The sequence below is a fragment of the Bombina bombina genome, chromosome 4 (assembly GCF_027579735.1).
Source record: "Bombina bombina isolate aBomBom1 chromosome 4, aBomBom1.pri, whole genome shotgun sequence".
Lineage (NCBI taxonomy): Eukaryota > Metazoa > Chordata > Amphibia > Anura > Bombinatoridae > Bombina > Bombina bombina.
In genome coordinates this window covers 527,992,816-528,018,045 of record NC_069502.1, presented here as the reverse complement: position 1 = coordinate 528,018,045, position 25,230 = coordinate 527,992,816, and the positions used below count along the sequence as shown (strand labels likewise).

Here is a 25,230-nt window from a genome sequence, read left to right as displayed (position 1 = left end):
TCTATGAAATAAGACAGAAATAGCAGAAATGTATCCTTCAAAGTATTTGCAGATAAACCCTTCTCCAAAACACCCCAAAGAAACTGTAAGATCCTAGGGAACTCTGAAAGAATGCAAAGAATAATTATGAGTGGAACACCATGAAATATAGGTTTTCCAAACCCGATACAATTTTTTCCTTGAAACAGACTTACGAGTCTGTCCCATTCCTTGAAACAGACTTACATAGTCTGTCCCTCACTGAGGCAGAGAAACCTCTATGACTAAGTACTAAGCGTTCAATTTCCATGCCTTTAAATGTAGAGATTTGAGATCTTGATGGAAAAAAACAGCCCTAGAGACAGAAGGTCTGGTCTCAAAGGAAGTGGACATCCAGACAAGATCTGCATATCAAAACCTGTGAGACCATGCTGGTGCTATCAGAAACACATGAGATAGAACCATTATGATCTTGAAGATTACTTTTGAAAGAAGAACCAGAGGTGGAAAAATATAAGCAGGTTGGTAAAAACCAAGGAACTGCTAAGGCAACCACCATCTCCGCCTGAGGATCCCTGGACCTGGAAAGGTATCTGGAAAGCTTCTTGTTTAGACGAGAGGCTACATATCTATTTCTGGAAGACCCCACATCTGAACAAGATGAAAAACATCTAGATGGAGAGACCACTCCCCCGGATATAAAGTCTGACGACTGAGATAATCCACTTCCCAATTGTCTACACCTGGTATATGAATCGCAGAAATTAGACAAGAGTTGGATTCCACCCAAGAAAATATCCGAGATACTTCCTTCATAACTGGACTGCAAGTCCCTCCTTGATGATTGATATATGCCACTGTTGTGATATTGCCTGTTTGAAAACAAATGTAAAAGTTTTCTCTTTAATAGAGGCCACATCTGAAGAGCCCTGAAAATAGCACAGAGTTCTAAAACATTGATTGGTAACCTCGCCTCTTGAGGTTTCCAAACCCCTTGTGCTGTCAGAGACTCTCAGACAGCTCCCCAACCTGAAAAAGTTGCATCTGTTGAGAACAGTCCAGGTAGGACGAACAAATGAGGCCCCCTGAACAATAAGGTGATAGTACAACCACCAAATCAGAGTGAATAGAAAGTGTTGGGTTTAAGTATATCAGTTGTGATATCTGAAAATACAGGGAGTGCAGAATTATTAAGCAAGTTGTATTTTTGAGGATTAATTTTATTATTGAACAACAACCATGTTCTCAATGAACCCAAAAAACTCATTAATATCAAAGCTGAATAGTTTTGGAAGTAGTTTTTAGTTTGTTTTTAGTTATAGCTATTTTAGGGGGATATCTGTGTGTGCAGGTGACTATTACTGTGCATAATTATTAGGCAACTTAACAAAAAACAAATATATACCCATTTCAATTATTTATTTTTACCAGTGAAACCAATATAACATCTCAACATTCACAAATATACATTTCTGACATTCAAAAACAAAACAAAAACAAATCAGTGACCAATATAGCCACCTTTCTTTGCAACGACACTCAAAAGCCTGCCATCCATGGATTCTGTCAGTGTTTTGATCTGTTCACCATCAACATTGCGTGCAGCAGCAACCACAGCCTCCCAGACACTGTTCAGAGAGGTGTACTGTTTTCCCTCCTTGTAAATCTCACATTTGATGATGGACCACAGGTTCTCAATGGGGTTCAGATTAGGTGAACAAGGAGGCCATGTCATTAGATTTTCTTCTTTTATACCCTTTCTTGCCAGCCACGCTGTGGAGTACTTGGACGCGTGTGATGGAGCATTGTCCTGCATGAAAATCATGTTTTTCTTGAAGGATGCAGACTTCTTCCTGTACCACTGCTTGAAGAAGGTGTCTTCCAGAAACTGGCAGTAGGACTGGGAGTTGAGCTTGACTCCATCCTCAACCCGAAAAGGCCCCACAAGCTCATCTTTGATGATACCAGCCCAAACCAGTACTCCACCTCCACCTTGCTGGCGTCTGAGTCGGACTGGAGCTCTCTGCCCTTTACCAATCCAGCCACGGGCCCATCCATCTGGCCCATCAAGACTCACTCTCATTTCATCAGTCCATAAAACCTTAGAAAAACAGAATTTATGTTTACCTGATAAATTACTTTCTCCAACGGTGTGTCCGGTCCACGGCGTCATCCTTACTTGTGGGATATTCTCTTCCCCAACAGGAAATGGCAAAGAGCCCAGCAAAGCTGGTCACATGATCCCTCCTAGGCTCCGCCTACCCCAGTCATTCGACCGACGTTAAGGAGGAATATTTGCATAGGAGAAACCATATGGTACCGTGGTGACTGTAGTTAAAGAAAATAAATTATCAGACCTGATTAAAAAAACCAGGGCGGGCCGTGGACCGGACACACCGTTGGAGAAAGTAATTTATCAGGTAAACATAAATTCTGTTTTCTCCAACATAGGTGTGTCCGGTCCACGGCGTCATCCTTACTTGTGGGAACCAATACCAAAGCTTTAGGACACGGATGAAGGGAGGGAGCAAATCAGGTCACCTAAATGGAAGGCACCACGGCTTGCAAAACCTTTCTCCCAAAAATAGCCTCAGAAGAAGCAAAAGTATCAAACTTGTAAAATTTGGTAAAAGTGTGCAGTGAAGACCAAGTCGCTGCCCTACATATCTGATCAACAGAAGCCTCGTTCTTGAAGGCCCATGTGGAAGCCACAGCCCTAGTGGAATGAGCTGTGATTCTTTCGGGAGGCTGCCGTCCGGCAGTCTCGTAAGCCAATCTGATGATGCTTTTAATCCAAAAAGAGAGAGAGGTAGAAGTTGCTTTTTGACCTCTCCTTTTACCGGAATAAACAACAAACAAGGAAGATGTTTGTCTAAAATCCTTTGTAGCATCTAAATAGAATTTTAGAGCGCGAACAACATCCAAATTGTGCAACAAACGTTCCTTCTTTGAAACTGGTTTCGGACACAGAGAAGGTACGATAATCTCCTGGTTAATGTTTTTGTTAGAAACAACTTTTGGAAGAAAACCAGGTTTAGTACGTAAAACCACCTTATCTGCATGGAACACCAGATAAGGAGGAGAACACTGCAGAGCAGATAATTCTGAAACTCTTCTAGCAGAAGAAATTGCAACTAAAAACAAAACTTTCCAAGATAATAACTTAATATCAACGGAATGTAAGGGTTCAAACGGAACCCCCTGAAGAACTGAAAGAACTAAGTTGAGACTCCAAGGAGGAGTCAAAGGTTTGTAAACAGGCTTAATTCTAACCAGAGCCTGAACAAAGGCTTGAACATCTGGCACAGCTGCCAGCTTTTTGTGAAGTAACACAGACAAGGCAGAAATCTGTCCCTTCAGGGAACTTGCAGATAATCCTTTTTCCAATCCTTCTTGAAGGAAGGATAGAATCTTAGGAATCTTAACCTTGTCCCAAGGGAATCCTTTAGATTCACACCAACAGATATATTTTTTCCAAATTTTGTGGTAAATCTTTCTAGTTACAGGCTTTCTGGCCTGAACAAGAGTATCGATAACAGAATCTGAGAACCCTCGCTTCGATAAGATCAAGCGTTCAATCTCCAAGCAGTCAGCTGGAGTGAAACCAGATTCGGATGTTCGAACGGACCCTGAACAAGAAGGTCTCGTCTCAAAGGTAGCTTCCAAGGTGGAGCCGATGACATATTCACCAGATCTGCATACCAAGTCCTGCGTGGCCACGCAGGAGCTATCAAGATCACCAACGCCCTCTCCTGAGTGATCCTGGCTACCAGCCTGGGGATGAGAGGAAACGGCGGGAACACATAAGCTAGTTTGAAGGTCCAAGGTGCTACTAGTGCATCCACTAGAGCCGCCTTGGGATCCCTGGATCTGGACCCGTAGCAAGGAACTTTGAAGTTCTGACGAGAGGCCATCAGATCCATGTCTGGAATGCCCCACACAGCTGAGTGACTTGGGCAAAGATTTCCGGATGGAGTTCCCACTCCCCCGGATGCAATGTCTGACGACTCAGAAAATCCGCTTCCCAATTTTCCACTCCTGGGATGTGGATAGCAGACAGGTGGCAGGAGTGAGACTCCGCCCATAGAATGATTTTGGTCACTTCTTCCATCGCTAGGGAACTCCTTGTTCCCCCCTGATGGTTGATGTACGCAACAGTTGTCATGTTGTCTGATTGAAACCGTATGAACTTGGCCCTCGCTAGCTGAGGCCAAGCCTTGAGAGCATTGAATATCGCTCTCAGTTCCAGAATATTTATCGGTAGAAGAGATTCTTCCCGAGACCAAAGACCCTGAGCTTTCAGGGATCCCCAGACCGCGCCCCAGCCCATCAGACTGGCGTCGGTCATGACAATGACCCACTCTGGTCTGCGGAATGTCATCCCTTGTGACAGGTTGTCCAGGGACAGCCACCAACGGAGTGAGTCTCTGGTCCTCTGATTTACTTGTATCTTCGGAGACAAGTCTGTATAGTCCCCATTCCACTGACTGAGCATGCACAGTTGTAATGGTCTTAGATGAATGCGCGCAAAAGGAACTATGTCCATTGCCGCTACCATCAAACCGATCACTTCCATGCACTGCGCTATGGAAGGAAGAGGAACGGAATGAAGTATCCAACAAGAGTCTAGAAGTTTTGTTTTTCTGGCCTCTGTCAGAAAAATCCTCATTTCTAAGGAGTCTATTATTGTTCCCAAGAAGGGAACCCTTGTTGACGGAGATAGAGAACTCTTTTCCACGTTCACTTTCCATCCGTGAGATCTGAGAAAGGCCAGGACAATGTCCGTGTGAGCCTTTGCTTGAGGAAGGGACGACGCTTGAATCAGAATGTCGTCCAAGTAAGGTACTACAGCAATGCCCCTTGGTCTTAGCACAGCTAGAAGGGACCCTAGTACCTTTGTGAAAATCCTTGGAGCAGTGGCTAATCCGAAAGGAAGCGCCACGAACTGGTAATGCTTGTCCAGGAATGCGAACCTTAGGAACCGATGATGTTCCTTGTGGATAGGAATATGTAGATACGCATCCTTTAAATCCACTGTGGTCATGAATTGACCTTCCTGGATGGAAGGAAGAATAGTTCGAATGGTTTCCATCTTGAACGATGGAACCTTGAGAAACTTGTTTAAGATCTTGAGATCTAAGATTGGTCTGAACGTTCCCTCTTTTTTGGGAACTATGAACAGATTGGAGTAGAACCCCATCCCTTGTTCTCTTAATGGAACAGGATGAATCACTCCCATTTTTAACAGGTCTTCTACACAATGTAAGAATGCCTGTCTTTTTATATGGTCTGAAGACAACTGAGACCTGTGGAACCTCCCCCTTGGGGGAAGCCCCTTAAATTCCAGAAGATAACCTTGGGAGACTATTTCTAGCGCCCAAGGATCCAGAACATCTCTTGCCCAAGCCTGAGCGAAGAGAGAGAGTCTGCCCCCCACCAGATCCGGTCCCGGATCGGGGGCCAACATTTCATGCTGTCTTGGTAGCAGTGGCAGGTTTCTTGGCCTGCTTTCCCTTGTTCCAGCCTTGCATTGGTCTCCAAGCTGGCTTGGCTTGAGAAGTATTACCCTCTTGCTTAGAGGACGTAGCACTTTGGGCTGGTCCGTTTCTACGAAAGGGACGAAAATTAGGTTTATTTTTTGCCTTGAAAAGCCGATCCTGAGGAAGGGCGTGGCCCTTACCCCCAGTGATATCAGAGATAATCTCTTTCAAGTCAGGGCCAAACAGCGTTTTCCCCTTGAAAGGAATGTTAAGTAGCTTGTTCTTGGAAGACGCATCAGCTGACCAAGATTTCAACCAAAGCGCTCTGCGCGCCACAATAGCAAACCCAGAATTCTTAGCCGCTAACCTAGCCAATTGCAAAGTGGCGTCTAGGGTGAAAGAATTAGCCAATTTGAGAGCATTGATTCTGTCCATAATCTCCTCATAAGGAGGAGAATCACTATCGACCGCCCTTATCAGCTCATCGAACCAGAAACATGCGGCTGTAGCTACAGGGACAATGCATGAAATTGGTTGTAGAAGGTAACCCTGCTGAACAAACATCTTTTTAAGTAAACCTTCTAATTTTTTATCCATAGGATCTTTGAAAGCACAACTATCCTCTATGGGTATAGTGGTGCGTTTGTTTAAAGTGGAAACCGCTCCCTCGACCTTGGGGACTGTCTGCCATAAGTCCTTTCTGGGGTCGACCATAGGAAACAATTTTTTAAATATGGGGGGAGGGACGAAAGGAATACCGGGCCTTTCCCATTCTTTATTAACAATGTCCGCCACCCGCTTGGGTATAGGAAAAGCTTCTGGGAGCCCCGGGACCTCTAGGAACTTGTCCATTTTACATAGTTTCTCTGGGATGACTAACTTGTCACAATCATCCAGAGTGGATAATACCTCCTTAAGCAGAATGCGGAGATGTTCCAACTTAAATTTAAACGTAATCACATCAGGTTCAGCTTGTTGAGAAATGTTCCCTGTATCAGTAATTTCTCCCTCAGACAAAACCTCCCTGGCCCCATCAGACTGGGTTAGGGGCCCTTCAGAACCATTATTATCAGCGTCGTCATGCTCTTCAGTATCTAAAACAGAGCAGTCGCGCTTACGCTGATAAGTGTTCATTTTGGCTAAAATGTTTTTGACAGAATTATCCATTACAGCCGTTAATTGTTGCATAGTAAGGAGTATTGGCGCGCTAGATGTACTAGGGGCCTCCTGAGTGGGCAAGACTCGTGTAGACGAAGGAGGGAATGATGCAGTACCATGCTTACTCCCCTCACTTGAGGAATCATCTTGGGCATCATTGTCATTGTCACATAAATCACATTTATTTAAATGAATAGGAATTCTGGCTTCCCCACATTCAGAACACAGTCTATCTGGTAGTTCAGACATGTTAAACAGGCATAAACTTGATAACAAAGTACAAAAAACGTTTTAAAATAAAACCGTTACTGTCACTTTAAATTTTAAACTGAACACACTTTATTACTGCAATTGCGAAAAAACATGAAGGAATTGTTCAAAATTCACCAAATTTTCACCACAGTGTCTTAAAGCCTTAAAAGTATTGCACACCAAATTTGGAAGCTTTAACCCTTAAAATAACCTTAAAATAACCTTAACCCCTTTACAGTCCCTGGTATCTGCTTTGCTGAGACCCAACCAAGCCCAAAGGGGAATACGATACCAAATGACGCCTTCAGAAAGTCTTTTCTAAGTATCAGAGCTCCTCTCACATGCGACTGCATGTCATGCCTCTCAAAAACAAGTGCGCAACACCGGCGCGAAAATGAGGCTCTGCCTATGATTTGGGAAAGCCCCTAAAGAATAAGGTGTCTAAAACAGTGCCTGCCGATATTATTATATCAAAATACCCAGAATAAATGATTCCTCAAGGCTAAATATGTGTTAATAATGAATCGATTTAGCCCAGAACAAGTCTACAGTCTTAATAAGCCCTTGTGAAGCCCTTATTTACGATCTTAATAAACATGGCTTACCGGATCCCATAGGGAAAATGACAGCTTCCAGCATTACATCGTCTTGTTAGAATGTGTCATACCTCAAGCAGCAAGAGACTGCTCACTGTTCCCCCAACTGAAGTTAATTGCTCTCAACAGTCCTGTGTGGAACAGCCATGGACTTTAGTGACGGTTGCTAAAATCATTTTCCTCATACAAACAGAAATCTTCATCTCTTTTCTGTTTCTGAGTAAATAGTACATACCAGCACTATTTCAAAATAACAAACTCTTGATTGAATAATAAAAACTACAGTTAAACACTAAAAAACTCTAAGCCATCTCCGTGGAGATGTTGCCTGTACAACGGCAAAGAGAATGACTGGGGTAGGCGGAGCCTAGGAGGGATCATGTGACCAGCTTTGCTGGGCTCTTTGCCATTTCCTGTTGGGGAAGAGAATATCCCACAAGTAAGGATGACGCCGTGGACCGGACACACCTATGTTGGAGAAAATTATATTTCTTGGCCCAGTCTTGATGTTTCAGCTTGTGTGTCTTGTTCAGTGGTGGTCGTCTTTCAGCCTTTCTTACCTTGGCCATGTCTCTGAGTATTGCACACCTTGTGCTTTTGGGCACTCCAGTGATGTTGCAGCTCTGAAATATGGCCAAACTGGTGGCAATTGGCATCTTGGCAGCTGCACGCTTGACTTTTCTCAGTTCATGGGCAGTTATTTTGCGCCTTGGTTTTTCCACACGCTTCTTGCGACCCTGTTGACTATTTTGAATGGAACGCTTGATTGTTCGATGATCACGCTTCAGAAGCTTTGCAATTTTAAGAGTGCTGCATCCCTCTGCAAGATATCTCACTATTTTTTACTTTTCTGTGCCTGTCAAGTCCTTCTTTTGACCCATTTTGCCAAAGGAAAGGAAGTTGCCTAATAATTATGCACACCTGATATAGGATGTTGATGTCATTAGACCACACCCCTTCTCATTACAGCGATGCACATCACCTAATATGCTTAATTGGTAGTAGGCTTTCGAGCCTATACAGCTTGGAGTAAGACAACATGCATAAAGAGGATTATGTGGTCAAAACACTCAGTTGCCTAATTCTGCACTCCCTGTATTCCTGCATCTTTGGTGCAACATGCAAAGCTATAGAGGCCTCAAACAAAAACGATGAAAGTGGATCGCACCTGATGCTGCAGTCATGAGACCTAAAACTTCCATGCACCTAGCAAATTAAGGGAATAATAGAGACTGAAGGTTTAGACAAACTAAAATTAATTTAATTTGTCTCTAGTCTATCAGAGAAAGAATCATAGACACTAAATCTTATCTGGAAACCTAAAAAGGTTACCATTGTCTAAGGAATCAAGAAACTCTTTTGTAAATTGATCCTCCAACCATGTCTTTGAAGAAACCACACTAGTTGTTTCGAGTGAGATTCTGCTAAATGAAAAGATTTGAGCTAGTACCAAGATACTGTCCAAATAAGGAAACACTGCAATACCCTGCTCTCTGATTACAGATAGAAGGGCACCGAGAACCTTTGAAAAGAATCTGAGCTGTCGCTAAACCAAACTGAAGAGCGACAAATTGGTAATGCTTATCTAGAAAAGAGAATCTCAGAAAACGATAGTGATCTGAATTTATTGGAATGTGAAGATAAGCGTCCTGTAAGTCTATTGTGGACATGAAGTGACCTTGCTGAACAAAAGGCAGAATAGTCCTTATAGTTACCATCTTGAAAGTTGTGACTCTTACAAAACGATTTAAAAATTTCATATCCAGAATTGGTCTGAACGAATCTTCTTTCTTTGGGACAATGAATAGATTTGAATAGAAACTCAAACTCTGTTCCTGCAGAGAAACTGGAACAATCACCCCTGAAAACTCTAGATCTAAAACAATTTCTGAAAAAACCTGAGCTTTCACAGGGTTTGTTGTAACATGGGAAATAATCTTCCCATGGGAAGTTATGAAACCTATTTGATACCCCTGAGAAAAAAATATTCTGAATCCACTGATTTTGTACAGAAACTGTCCAAATGTGTTGAAATAAATTCAATCTGCCCCCCCCCCCCCCCCCACCAGTTAAACTGGTTTAAGGGTCGCACCTTCATGCAGTCTTAGGGGCTGAATTTGGTTTGATTTATAAGGCTTGGATTTATTCACATTCGAAATAGATCTCCAATTAGAGCCAGAGGCCTTAGGGGAAGAAAAAAACAATTGGGAGCTTAAATTACCCCTGATTTCCTCATTTATTAAAATTACCCTTAGATTTCTTATCTTGGTGCAGAAAAAACTCCCTTTCCCCCAGTAATAGTGGAGATAATAAAATCCAATAGAAAACCTAAAAAATCACTATCCTAAAGTGATAAGATAGTAATTTAAATTTAGACACAATATCAGAGAACAAAGATTTAATATCAATTAAAATTACAAAATATAGCATCATAAATGAAATGATTAGCATGTTGAAGTAAAAGAACAATGCTTAGACAATTCAAGATCTGATAACTAAACTGTCAAAACCAAAAGGTTGAAACAGCAGCATCATCAGCCATAGAAATTGCAGGTTTAAGAATATAGCCAATATGTAAATATGCTTCACTAAGATAGGATACAAACTTCCTATCTAAAGGATCCTTAAAAGAAGAAATAACTTCCATAGGATATAAGTACGTTCGGCAAGAGTAGAAATAGCCCCATCTTAGGGACTTTTACCCATAAACTCTAAAATAGCCACAGGTAAAGGATATAGCATTTTAAACCTAGAAGAAAGGTAAAAAGAAGCACTAAGTTTAGATTCCTTACTAAACATATGAGAGATAGCATCTGGAATAAGAAAAACTTCAAGAGTAATCTCAGAAGCTTTAAAAACCAAAATTCAAACATTTGCTATTCTTGTTATCTAGAGAACTAGATTCCTCAATACCCAAAGTAAACAATACTTCCTTAATAAAGAACAAATATTCAATAGAAAGGTTGATTTATCAATATCAGTCTCTGAAGTAGGATCCTCTTGAGTCAGAGAAATCCTCATCAGCAGAAATACTTCAGTATGCTGTCGATCAATACAAACTTCATTAGATTTATGAGAACTTAGGAGAGATCTTATACGTTAATTTGAAGGCAAAATAGCAGTCATAGCCTTCTCTATGGCTGTAGCAATATAATCCTTTTTATCTACAGGGATATCATGTACATTAGACTGTGAAGGTTTAACAGTAGATGTATTTGTACTATAGAAACATTAGGAGTATGAAATAATATAACATAACAGGTGCCACATATTTGAGCTGAAGAAATAAGATCAGCTAATTAACAATATACACACTTCGCTTTGGTAGAAATTGTGTACAGGCAGCTTGGTTCCTACAGTAACATCAGAGCCAAGATCAGTTTGAGACATCTTGCAAAATGTAACAAAAAGGAAAAAATAACATTTAAAAGGGACTTAAAGTGAAGGTAAAGTTATTTACTATTGAGGGCAACCGAGTGTATATCCTATGAACCTTAATCTAGTCGCTAGGTTATTTTATCAATAACTCCCATATTTTATCATTTTTTTTTTATTTTAAATTCCCTACCGTTTTGGTTCCTAACTCCTCCCAAGCCCTTCTTCCATGTTAAAGTTGTGAACGCGCATATGAGAGACGCTGAGAGAGGGTGGGACCGCTCTCCACGTCTCTCATATGCGCATTCACGATTAAAAAATTAAGTTGCGCATGCGTTACTCTAGTGGGTTATGCGCTCCTTGAGTTTGGTTTTCCACTGTGCATGCGATAATCGGCGAGCCTGCTTCAAGTGTGAAACGGGAGCATGCATTTGCGGATGACGTCGGCTGACGGCCACCTAACTGCCAGAATATCAATTGGCCAAAAAAAAAAAACGTGACCTACTGTGATTGATTTTTTTTTTTTTTTTCCGGGCTGAATTTAGGGAACGCGTGTAAAAAACTTTATAAAGGTAATAACTGTATTTTTAATCAAAAATATTTAAAATGATGAATGAAACTTATATTTAATTTGCACACATAATGCTATAGTTTATAGTGATTAGGCTAACTTTACATTCACTTTAATACTCATATGCTAAATCACTTGAAACTAATGCAGTATAACTGTAAAAAGCTGACAGGAAAATATCACCTGAACATCTCTATGTAAAAAAGGAAGATATTTTACCTCACAATTTCCTCAGCTCAGCAGAGTAAGCTCTGTGTAAAAAGTTATACTCAACTGCTGCAGGTAGTAAAAAAAAAAAAAAATAAAAAAAAAAAATGAAGAAATGAACAGCAGCCAATCAGCATCAACAGTGCTGAGGTCATGAACTCTTTTTAATGTGATCTCATGAGATTTAACTTAACTCTCATGAGATCTCATTGTTCCTTAAGCTGAATAGGGAAATAAGATGAGAGTGCACGTAAGCTCGCTCCTTCCGCTGTCCTGGGACAGACATACTGATTTGTTGCTTAGAAGTGCTTTACAATGGGATGTGGCTACTGAGAAACTTTTGAGGTAAAATATTTTTTTTTTACATAGAGATGTTCAGGTGATATTTTCTAGTCAGCTTTTTACAGCTATACTGCATCACTTTCAAGTGTTTAAACATTTGGGTATTATGGCCCTTTAAACAAAATATCCAATTTCCACAAAATAGCAGTTTCAGGAATGGGAAAAAATGCTTATGATAAATTTAAAAAGTAAAAAGTAAGCAACCTAGCCCTCTATGAATCAAATGAGAACAGAGAGCAAAAGAGGGAGAGACTTAATACAACAAATGTAGGCGCCAAGAATGGCGCAAATGCAGAGAAAAAAATTTTTGGTCGCTAAATAAATTAAATGACGCAACTCGCGTCATAAAAGGCACGACTGCACCAAATAAAACTTGCAACAAGTAAGTCGCAAGAATTGACGCAACTCGCATTACGGCAGACACAACTTCACGCCAAAACATTTTTTGCACCAAAAATGATGCAATAAAAAGTAACATTCTGCACCATCGCGAGCATAATTCCGCAAAAATTTTTAAAAATAAAGAGACTGTAAGTTACAACTAACTGGAACCCCAGGTAAGCCTAAAAACTCCCATAAACATAATTTCCAAGCTGAAACTGTTAGACTGCAGAGGGAAATACACAGACCTGACTCATGGCAAATATATACAATATACCTTTAAAACTTTATAATATAAAGTGCCGAGCATAGCTGAGAGGGTCTTAAAAAGTTATATATACTTACCAGAAAACACCCATCCACATATAGCAGACAGACAAACCAGTACTGAAACATATCAGCAGAGGTAATGGTAGAGGAGTATAATGTCTATCTGTAAAGGGAGGCAGCAGATGAATCTCTGCGACCGATTACAGAGAGCCTTAGAATAAATTTCCCATAGGTGAACACATGGCATCATTAGGCAATACTCCCTTCACATCCCTCAGACAAACACTGCACTTTGAGAGGAACTGGGCTTCAATATGCTTAGAAGCACCTCATGGACTCTTGCCACTTACATGAAAGAAATATATATATATGTGTGTGTGTGTGTATTTACGTGTGTGTGTGTGTGTGTGTGTATGTATGTATGTATTTAGATATTGAGGGAAGAAAGGACAGGAGCACCGGTGGATGAAGAATGCAGCGTTTATTATTAATAACGCTCAATTATTAAAGCAAAATTACATAAAGTAAAAAGTCTCCTTCAACAATGCTTCAGTTGACTCCGGCAGCAGCCGATTGTCCTTGTAATGGGTGAGGGAAGAAGAACAGCTGACACGTTTCGGCTATTCAGCCGTAGTCTTAGCTGATAAAATAAGTAAAAACAAGCGCCCTTTTTCAAGGCCCATTCCCTCTCCCATTGGACAACCAGTGGAGCCAATCCCTGCTCACAATTGGTTACAAGCTGATTGCACTTTCCACAATACTAATCTAGCGACTATAAAGTGTGCTCATATGTCAAATTAGTACACAGTGATTTCCTGAATGTGTGTATTTAGAGACATATATACACATTTAAATAAATACATATGTATACATATATAGAAGTGCATTGGAGCCCTTTGCAGTTATGTAGATCAAAACATTTAAACACATATTTATGCAATATTCATTTTTAATAAAGGTTTTAACTTTGTATTAATTGTAAATATTTCACATTCCTATGTTCTGCACATAGAATATGTTCTAAGTATTTCTAAATAGATATTCCAATATATATATATATATATATATATATATATATATATATATATATATCTTTTTTTTTTTTTTTTACTTTTTTCTTTATTGACTTCTATGGGGGAACAGGTTATCTATCGCGCCCGATATTCCAAATTCGTCTTTTTGCGCTCGTCAGCACGCAAGTGAAAAGTTTACTTTCAACTCATAACACAAGTGCAACCCAACGCATGCAAAAAGCTTAATTCTATCACAGTTAACTCTCAAGCGGAAGTGTTAAATAACGCTCCACGTATAATGTGGCCCTTAATAGGGAATAGGGCAGAAATCACTACTTATAATGTGCCTTGAAAACTTTTCCATAGAACTTGAAATATTAGAATATTATGAAAATGATTTCTAAAGTCTAAGTTTCCGAGAGAGGAAAAAATACTTAAAAACTTCTCTCCATGCTGATTTGTCTTCAAAGCCTTTACCTATCACTGAACAATTATACTAGACCACTGGTCAACTGTTTTGAATGGATTGATTCTGTTAAAGGGACAGTCAACACCAGAATTTTTGTTGTTTTAAAAAATAGATAATCCCTTTATTACCCATTCCCCAGTTTTGCATAACCAACACAGTTATAATAATACACTTTTTACCTCTGTGATTAACTTGTATCTAAGCATCTTCTGACAGCCCCCTGATCACATGACATTTTATTTATTATCTATTGACTTTCATTTTAGCCAATTAGTGCAGTGTCTGCCACAATCTACGGGCATGCTCACAATGTTATCTATAGGGTTTACCTGAACTAGCTCTCCCCTGCTGTGAAAAGCAAATACAAAGCATGTGATTAGAGGCGGCCTTCAAGGGCTTAGAAATTATCATATGAGCCTTCCTAGGTCTAGCTTTCAACTAAGAATACCAAAAGAACAAAGCAAAATTGGTGATAAAAGTAAATTGGAAAGTTGTTTAAATTTATATGCCCTATTTGAAACATGAAAGTTTTTTTGGGACTTGACTGTCCCTTTAAGTATCTCCCAGTGCTAAAAAAAACTGGTATCTGTAGTCAAGCATACCTCATTAAAATTCCTTCCGAAGTCTACATTTGCAAGAGAGGTGACCAAATTAACAAGCATTGTTTTTTTGGGGGGGTTTTTCTCTCTCTCATTATTCAGACAGAGAATACCATTTTTAAACAACTTTCTAATTCACCTCTATTATCCAATTTGCTTCATTCTCTTGATATTCTTTGCTGAAAGGCATATCTAGATAGACTCAGTAGCTGCCGATTGGTGGCTACAGATATATGCCTCATGTGATTGGCTCACCCATGTGCATTGCTATTTCTTCAACAAAGGATATCTAAAGAATGAAGCAAATTAGATAATAGAAGTAAATTGGAATGTTGTTTAACATTGTATTCTCTGTCTGAATCATGAAAGATTTTTTTGGGTTTAATGTCCCTTTAAGATGGCTCTGAACTACTCCCAAACTGTAAGAGGTCTAGATGGGTGTAAATAAACTTTTTTTCCAGTATGACTAGCCAACTGTACCTGGTGAGGGGAAACCAATATCAATGTTAATATGTACATTCCTCTGAATGAGGAAAAATCTGATTGTTATCTAAATAGTGATACACCTGGATGCAATCTTTTCTGAGATCTGCAGCAAGTGTCACTAAACCTTTTACAAATATGTTGGTGCAGCAGAAAGAACAAAGGGCAAGCAAACTCACTCAAAAAGATTGCCCCTATGATATGTCTGATTATCAGAGAACAGTGGCAATCCAAATATGTACATAAGCATCTTTGAGGACTTTACATGTTTCTCAATGGATAACACTACTCAGGTATTAAACAAGCATGTGACATATTAAAAGTTCAAAATTGAATTTCTACTGATGCTAAGCTACACATAAATCACCATGAAACTAAGCTAGTGGGAAAAAATAAATAAACAGCAGAAGAACCTGGTTTTATGTTGCTGATGTAGCATCCTCTGAATGGCTAAAATTTAGAAAATCTATAAAATAATCCCTTTCTGCACATATTTGGAATTGCAGATAGGACATAAAGATTGTTTTATGCAAAGGCAGTCTTTTCTGATTACATCCAGGATCCAAATACTTGAAATCTAAGTCTCCCAGAATTCTGGAAACCACAACTTGAGAGTCCTGGGCAGGCATAATCTCAGTTCATCTTAGCTTGGGTGAAGGCTTGGGGCCTGGTTCTACATTGGTTTCTCAAATGCATCTGATTTTTTAAAAATGATGAATATCTGTCTCTTGAAAATCTTGAGGACTGAAACCACATTCTGAATCTAAAGGATTGAGAAAATTAACTTGAACTAGTCAATTTCAAAATGGCGTTTTGGCTTTGAGTGGCAAGATGCAAAGACTTATTTTGGAGACAGTATCCATCCAATGTCTTAGCAAAAATGCCCTTCTGGATATATTAGCAGTCATCAAACTGCTAGCTAGGTTAGAAAAGCCAAGGTAAATGATTGTTGCTGCATCTACCATAGCCTATGACTGCTTGCCTACAAATGGGGTAGCAGACAAAAACTCTACAACTCATAGCCAGCAGGGATAATCTATTAAACCCTTGTGCAGGAAGGTTCTCTTCTCCATTTCACTATCACAGAAAAAAGAATGTGTTTCACTAAATGTAAAAGTGTAACATCAACTTAAGGAGGATAACCCATATATTCAGTTAGTGAAAAAAAAGAAGAGGATAGAATTGGGTCAATTTACCTAAAATACATATTCAGCTTCTCACCTTTCAGTCTGATGCTTACAATAAGGCAGAAAAAGCATGGAACTCAGGTCATTGCTTAGATGCAAATTCATACTAGTTAGTATAGTTGTGGAAAAGGAAACTGGTTTTAGAAATACAGAAAGCCAGATAATATAGGAGTAAGGAGGGACAAATTAAATGCAACAGGATCTTTAGTGATAGGAATCTCATGAGAAATGTGTTCTTCTATATAAGAGGGTATGTAAGGGATGCTTTACTTCTCACATTCAGATAATATTCTAAACATTTTTATTGGAGGCAGACTGAACATAGAGCGCTCAGACTCAAAAAAGTCCATGCACCTGTAGTACATAATGTTCTTGAAGGAGCAGCATTTGTAATATTAATTTTCAATGTATTTTGTCTGTCACTGACTGTAATGAGTGAGAGTAAGTGGCAAAAAAACGAACATCGTGTGTGAATTTTAAATATATGAGTGCATCCGTGTGACTGATCTTTAGTAACCACGGACACCTGTGAAATAAAAGCAGAAGTTCTGATCAGCTTTCGAGTCTTCTTACTCAAACAGTAGAATCAGCACAAAATGTCACTATAGGTAAAAGCACTTTGTAGACATAGGCAATGTAAATGTGTGTATGTATATTTGACTTTAATATTCCTTGAACACGCATTGAGATACCCCCATACAACCAGTCTATTACAAACTAGAAAAAATGCTTACAACTTGTTTATTTTAATGGGCTTCCATTTTAGCTTTACTTGTTTATTCAAATCAGAATTTCTCTAGAAGAACCAAATATTGGACTATGCCTCGATTCTTAAAGGGACATGAAACTCAAAAACAAAAAAAATCATGATTCAGCATACAATTTTCAACAATTTTCCAAAATTACTTTTTTTTTTAATAAAATTTGATTAATTCTCTTGGAATCTTTTGTTGAAGGAGAATCAATGCACTGCTGAGAGCCAGCAGAAAACATCTGGCAAGCCAATAGCAAGAGACAAATGTGTGTAGCCACCAATCAGTTACAGCATTGCTGTTGATAAGCATTTGTAAATGTTTTTCAACAAAAGATATTAAGAGAACAAAGGAAATGTGATAATGCAAGTACATTGGAAAGTTATTTAAAATTGCATGCTCTATCTGAATCATTAAAGTTTAATTTTTACTTTTTAAAGGAACATGGTAATGCTGTAATAAATGCTCTAACCACAAAGTGATTACATTTGAAAACCAGGCACACGACTGTGCTAGTGATTTGTTTCTACATTCATATGCCACTCCTGAATGGTCGTCAAGCAGCCACAAAGCAATGTGGCAAGGGAGTGCAACTCTAAAGGAATTGCAAAATCAACAAATACATAATAAAAAGACAAGATAAAATCACACACACATATATATATCTACTGTGAACTCTTGCACATGTTCAGTAGGAGCTGGGGCCTCAGAAAGTGTGCATATAAAAAGAGTGTGCATAATTTGATAATGGAAGCAAAATTGGAAAGCCTCTTAAAATTGCATGTTCTATCTAAATCATGAAAGTGTAATGTTGACTTTAGTGTCCCTTTAACTATGTTCAACCCCTTTGGGGGTTTTAAACAGAGTTACTAAGAAACTTTTGTATAAAAATAAAATTACTAAACTTAATTCATATATATGTGATACAATTTTCATTTCTTCTGGCTTGGAGATAGTTGAGAGAACATACTTTTATGAACAAATAGTAACAATTTATGTACAGCTGTTTGCAAATGAAAGAGGATCCCGTTGATGTAGCAAGAAAGACCATTTGTAAAAGAAATTCACAATTCAACAAAACCTGATATGAATTCTCTCACAAACCTCTCTGTGGGGTACATTTATTTCAGCAGCTGTAGATGGGGGTAAATCAGATTCAAACAAATTGCTCCTCCGTTTCTGTTGTACCTTTCTCCTTATTTCCGGTTCTGATTCCAGATCAGATTCTTCATTTGTCTCCTGCATGTTTTCTAGTAAAAGAAAAATGTAAGAAAAACATTTCTGCTTATATATTTTTTTACCAAGCACAATACAATAATGGAAATAGACAATCACAATTAAAGAAACCATGTATTAGAAGTGTTAATAAGCCTTGAGAAATCATAAATGTTTTACTTGCAATTTAAATTGTATAGCAGGCTTGTCCAACCTAAGGCAAAGGGCCTATAATGTGGTCCTCCAATTTATTTAATTGATTATTTTGGTATTTTTCTTCAAACAAAACAATAAATAAAAATGAATTTAAAAAGCTGATGGCAAATTGAAGAAAGTGCAATACTAGTTGGTTGGGTTTCTCCAATAACCCGTTTACAACATTGCGCCATACAGCGAGCCAAAATGCCATCTGCTTACCTAAAAAAAAATTGAATATTAATTTAGAGAGAAAAAAAACATAATTTATGTAAGAACTTACCTGATAAATTCATTTCTTTCATATTAGCAAGAGTCCATGAGCTAGTGACGAATGGGATATACATTCCTACCAGGAGGGGCAAAGTTTCCCAAACCTCAAAATGCCTATAAATACACCCCTCAAAACACCCACAAATCAGTTTAACCAATAGCCAAGAAGTGGGGTGATAAGAAAAAAGTGCGAAAGCATAAAAAATAAGGAATTGGAATAATTGTGCTTTATACAAAAAAATCATAACCACCACAAAAAAGGGTGGGCCTCATGGACTCTTTCTAATATGAAAGAAATGAATTTATAAGGTAAGTTCTTACATAAATTATGTTTTCTTTCATGTAATTAGCAAGAGTCCATGAGCTAGTGACATATGGGATAATGAATGCCCAAGATGTGGATCTTCCACGCAAGAGTCACTAGAGAGGGAGGGATAAAATAAAGACAGACAATTCCGCTGAAAAATAATCCATACACAAAACAAAGTTTAAATCTTATAATGAAAAAAACTGAAATTATAAGCAGAAGAATCAAACTGAAACAGCTGCCTGAAGTACTGTTCTACCAAAAACTGCTTCAGAAGAAGAAAACACATCAAAATGGTAGAATTTAGTAAAAGTATGCAAAGAAGACCAAGTTGCTGCTTTGCAAATCTGATCAACCGAAGCTTCATTCTTAAATGCCCAGGAAGTAGAGACTGACCTAGTCGAATGAGCTATAATCCTTTGAGGCGGAGTTCTACCCGACTCAACATAAGCATGATGAATCAAAGACTTTAACCAAGATGCCAAGGAAATGGCAGAAGCCTTCTGACCTTTCCTAGAACCAGAAAAGATAACAAATAGACTAGAAGTATTTCGGAAATCTTTAGTAGCTTCAACATAATATTTCAAAGCTCTAACTACATCCAAAGAATGCAACGATCTTTCCTTAGAATTCTTAGGATTAGGACACAATAAAGGAACCACAATTTCTCTACTAATGTTGTTAGAATTCACAACCTTAGGAAAAATTTTAAATGAAGTTAGCAACACCGCCTTATCCTGATGAAAAATCAGAAAAGGAGACTCACAAGAAAGAGCAGATAATTCAGAAACTCTTCTAGCAGAAGAGATGGACAAAAGAAACAAAACTTTCCAAGAAAGTAATTTAATATCCAGCGAATGCATAGGTTCAAACTGAGGAGCTTGAAGAGCCCCCAGAACCAAATTCAAACTCCAAGGAGGAGAAATTGACTTAATAACAGGTTTTATATGAACCAAAGCCTGTACAAAAAAAGAATTTATGCTTACCTGATAAATTACTTTCTCCAACGGTGTGTCCGGTCCACGGCGTCATCCTTACTTGTGGGAATATCTCTTCCCCAACAGGAAATGGCAAAGAGTCCCAGCAAAGCTGGCCATATAGTCCCTCCTAGGCTCCGCCCACCCCAGTCATTCGACCAACGGACAGGAGGAAAAATATAGGAGAAGCATAAATTCTGTTTTCTCCAACATTGGTGTGTCCGGTCCACGGCGTCATCCTTACTTGTGGGAACCAATACCAAAGCTTTAGGACACGGATGAAGGGAGGGAGCAAATCAGGTTACCTAAACGGAAGGCACCACGGCTTGCAAAACCTCTCCCCCAAAAATAGCCTCCGAAGAAGCAAAAGTATCAAATTTGTAAAATTTGGCAAAAGTGTGTAGTGAAGACCAAGTCGCTGCCTTACATATCTGGTCAACAGAAGCCTCGTTCTTGAAGGCCCATGTGGAAGCCACAGCCCTAGTGGAGTGAGCTGTGATTCTTTCAGGAGGCTGCCGTCCGGCAGTCTCGTAAGCCAATCGGATGATGTTTTTAAGCCAAAAGGAAAGAGAGGTAGAAGTCGCTTTTTGACCTCTCCTTTTACCAGAATAAACAACAAACAAAGAAGATGTTTGTCTGAAATCCTTTGTAGCCTCTAAATAGAATTTTAGAGCACGGACTACGTCCAAATTGTGTAACAAACGTTCCTTCTTTGAAACTGGATTCGGACATAAAGAAGGTACAACTATCTCCTGGTTAATATTCTTGTTAGAAACCACCTTTGGAAGAAAACCAGGCTTAGTACGCAAAACCACCTTATCTGCATGGAACACCAGATAAGGCGGAGAACACTGCAAAGCAGATAACTCTGAAACTCTTCTAGCAGAAGAAATAGCAACCAAAAACAAAAATTTCCAAGATAGTAACTTAATATCTATGGAATGTAAAGGTTCAAACGGAACCCCTTGAAGAACTGAAAGAACTAGATTTAGACTTCAGGGAGGAGTCAAAGGTCTGTAAACAGGCTTGATCCTAACCAGAGCCTGAACAAATGCATGAACATCTGGCACAGCTGCCAGTCTTTTGCGTAGTAAGACAGATAAAGCAGAGATCTGTCCTTTTAGAGAACTTGCAGATAATCCTTTCTCCAAACCTTCTTGTAGAAAGGAGAGAATCTTAGGAATTTTTATCTTATTCCATGGGAATCCTTTGGATTCACACCAACAGATATATCTTTTCCATATCTTATGGTAAATCTTTCTAGTTACCGGTTTTCTGGCCTGAACCAGAGTATCTATCACAGAATCTGAAAACCCACGCTTTGATAGAATCAAGCGTTCAATCTCCAAGCCGTCAGCTGGAGGGAGACCAGATTTGGATGTTCGAATGGACCCTGAACAAGAAGGTCCTGTCTCAAAGGTAGCTTCCATGGTGGAATCGATGACATATTCACCAGGTCTGCATACCAAGTTCTGCGTGGCCACGCAGGAGCTATCAAGATCACCGAGGCCCTCTCCTGTTTGATCCTGGCTACCAGCCTGGGAATGAGAGGAAACGGTGGAAATACATAAGCTAGGTTGAAGGTCCAAGGTGCTACTAGTGCATCTACTAGAGTCGCCTTGGGATCCCTGGATCTGGACTCGTAGCAAGGAACCTTGAAGTTCTGACGAGACGCCATCAGATCTGGAATGCCCCATAATTGAGTTAGTTGGGCAAAAATCTCCGGGTGGAGTTCCCACTCCCCGGGATGGAATGTCTGACGACTCAGATAATCCGCTTCCCAGTTTTCCACACCTGGGATGTGGATTGCAGATAGGTGGCAGGAGTGATCCTCCGCCCATTGTATTATTTTGGTCACTTCTTTCATCGCCAGGGAACTCCTTGTTCCCCCCTGATGATTGATATACGCAACGGTCGTCATGTTGTCTGATTGGAATCTTATAAATCTGGCCTTTGCTAGCTGAGGCCAAGCCCTGAGAGCATTGAAGATCGCTCTTAGTTCCAGAATGTTTATCGGGAGAAGAGACTCTTCCCGAGACCATAGTCCCTGAGTTTTCAGGGATTCCCAGACCGCGCCCCAGCCCACTAGACTGGCGTCGGTCGTGACAATGACCCACTCTGGTCTGCGGAAGCTCATTCCTTGGGATAAGTGATCCTGGGTTAGCCACCAACGGAGTGAGTCTCTGGTCTTCTGATCTACTTGAATCACTGGAGACAAGTCTGTATAATCCCCATTCCACTGTTTCAGCATGCACAGTTGTAATGGTCTTAGATGAATTTGTGCAAAAGGAACAATGTCCATTGCTGCAACCATCAACCCTACTACTTCCATGCACTGCGCTATGGGAGGACGTGGAACAGAATGAAGAACTTGACAAGTGCTTAGAAGTTTTGACTTTCTGACCTCTGTCAGAAAAATCCTCATTTCTAAAGAATCTATTATTGTTCCCAAGAAGGGAACTCTTGTTGACGGAGACAGAGAACTTTTTTCTATGTTCACCTTCCATCCGTGTGATCTGAGAAAGGCCAGAACGATGTCTGTATGAGCCTTTGCTTTCGACAGGGACGATGCTTGTATTAGAATGTCGTCCAAGTATGGTACTACTGCAATGCCCCTCGGTCTTAGAACCGCTAGAAGGGACCCGAGTACCTTTGTGAAAATCCTTGGAGCAGTGGCTAACCCGAATGGGAGGGCCACAAACTGGTAATGTTTGTCCAGAAAGGCGAACCTTAGGAACTGATGATGTTCTTTGTGGATAGGAATATGTAGGTACGCATCCTTTAGATCCACGGTAGTCATAAATTGACCTTCCTGGATAGTGGGTAGAATCGTTCGAATGGTTTCCATCTTGAACGATGGTACTCTGAGAAATTTGTTTAGGATCTTCAAATCCAAAATTGGTCTGAAGGTTCCCTCTTTTTTGGGAACTACAAACAGATTTGAATAAAATCCCATTCCTTGTTCCTTTATTGGAACTGAGTGTATCACTCCCATCTTTAACAGGTCTTCTACACAATGTAAGAACGCCTGTCTCTTTATTTGGTTTAAGGATAAGTGAGACATGTGGAACCTTCCCCTTGGGGGTAGTTCCCTGAATTCCAGAAGATAACCCTGAGAAACTATTTCTAGTGCCCAGGGATCCTGAACATCTCTTGCCCAAGCCTGAGCAAAGAGAGCGAGTCTGCCCCCTACTAGCACCGGTCCCGGATCGGGGGCTACTCCTTCATGCTGTTTTGTTAGCAGCAGCAGGCTTCTTGGCCTGCTTACCCTTGTTCCAGCCTTGCATAGGTTTCCAGGCTGGTTTGGGCTGTGAGGCATTACCCTCTTGCTTAGAGGATGCAGAATTAGAGGCCGGTCCGTTCCTGAAATTGCGAAAGGAACGAAAATTAGACTTATTCTTGGCCTTGAAAGGCCTATCTTGTGGAAGGGTGTGGCCCTTTCCCCCAGTGATGTCTGAGATAATCTCTTTCAATTCTGGTCCAAATAGAGTTTTACCATTGAAAGGGATGTTAAGCAATTTTGTCTTGGATGATACATCCGCTGACCAAGACTTTAGCCAAAGCGCTCTGCGCGCCACAATTGCAAACCCTGAATTTTTCGCCGCTAATCTAGCTAATTGCAAAGCGGCATCTAAAATAAAAGAGTTAGCCAACTTAAGTGCGTGAACTCTGTCCATAACCTCCTCATATGGAGTCTCTCTACTGAGCGACTTTTCTAGTTCCTCGAACCAGAACCACGCTGCTGTAGTGACAGGAACAATGCACGAAATGGGTTATAGAAGATAACCTTGCTGTACAAAAATCTTTTTAAGCAAACCTTCCAATTTTTTATCCATAGGATCTTTGAAAGCACAGCTATCCTCGATAGGAATAGTAGTGCGTTTGTTTAGAGTAGAAACTGCCCCCTCGACCTTAGGGACTGTCTGCCATAAGTCCTTTCTGGGGTCGACCATAGGAAATAATTTCTTAAATATAGGGGGGGGAACAAAAGGTATGCCGGGCTTCTCCCACTCCTTATTCACTATGTCCGCCACCCGCTTGGGTATAGGAAAAGCGTCGGGGTGCACCGGAACCTCTAGAAACTTGTCCATCTTGCATAATTTCTCTGGAATGACCAAATTGTCACAATCATCCAGAGTAGATAACACCTCCTTAAGCAGTGCGCGGAGATGTTCTAATTTAAATTTAAATGTCACAACATCAGGTTCAGCTTGTTGAGAAATTTTTCCTGAATCTGAAATTTCCCCATCTGACAAAACCTCCCTCATGGCCACTTCAGATTGGTGTGAGGGTATGACAGAACAATTATCATCAGCGCCCTCCTGCTCTTCAGTGTTTAAAACAAGAGCAATCGCGCTTTCTCTGATATGCAGGCATTTTGGATAAAATATTTGCTATGGAGTTATCCATTACAGCCGTCAATTGTTGCATGGTAATAAGCATTGGCGCGCTAGATGTACTAGGGGCCTCCTGCGTGGGCAAAACTGGTGTAGACACAGTAGGAGATGATGTAGTATCATGTCTACTCCCCTCATCTGAGGAATCATCTTGGGCAATTTCATTATCTGTGGCAGTACTGTCCTTACTTTGTTTGGATGCTATGGCACAATTATCACACAAATTTAAATGGGGAGACACATTGGCTTTCATACATATAGAACATAGCTTATCGGAAGGCACAGACATGTTAAACAGGCTTAAACTTGTCAATAAAGCACAAAAACCGTTTTAAAACAAAACCGTTACTGTCTCTTTAAATTTTAAACAGAAACACTTTATTACTGAATATGTGAAAAAGTATGAAGGAATTGTTCAAAAATTACCAAGATTTCACCACAGTGTCTTAAAGCATTAAGAGTATTGCACACCAATTTTCAGAGCTTTAACCCTTAAAATAACGGAACCGGAGCCGTTTACAAATGTAACCCCTATACAGTCCCAGCTACAGCCTTTGCTGTGACACAACGAAGCCCAGAGGAGAATACGATACCAAATGACGCCTTCTAGAAACTTTTCCAGCTACTTTCAGATCCTCACACATGCATCTGCATGTCTTGCTCTCAAAAACAACTGCGCAGTAATGGCGCGAAAATGAGGCTCAGCCTACAACTGGGAAGGTCCTCCCTGACTGGAAAAAGTGTCTAACATA

The 25,230-nt window shown here is 39.9% G+C and overlaps 1 protein-coding gene across 3 annotated transcripts in view; it reads right to left on the bottom strand.

Moving 5' to 3' along the window:
- The window catches only part of SENP6 (SUMO specific peptidase 6), a 611,027-nt gene that overhangs the window by 372,723 nt on the left and 213,074 nt on the right, over positions 1–25,230 (bottom strand). For 2 of the 3 annotated variants that reach the window (XM_053710452.1, XM_053710455.1), the window contains one exon: positions 18,219–18,364. In XM_053710452.1, coding sequence (XP_053566427.1) covers positions 18,219–18,364 — 146 coding nt within the window. The remainder of the gene's footprint in view (positions 1–18,218; positions 18,365–25,230) is intronic. The other variant, XM_053710454.1, reaches the window with a different exon arrangement.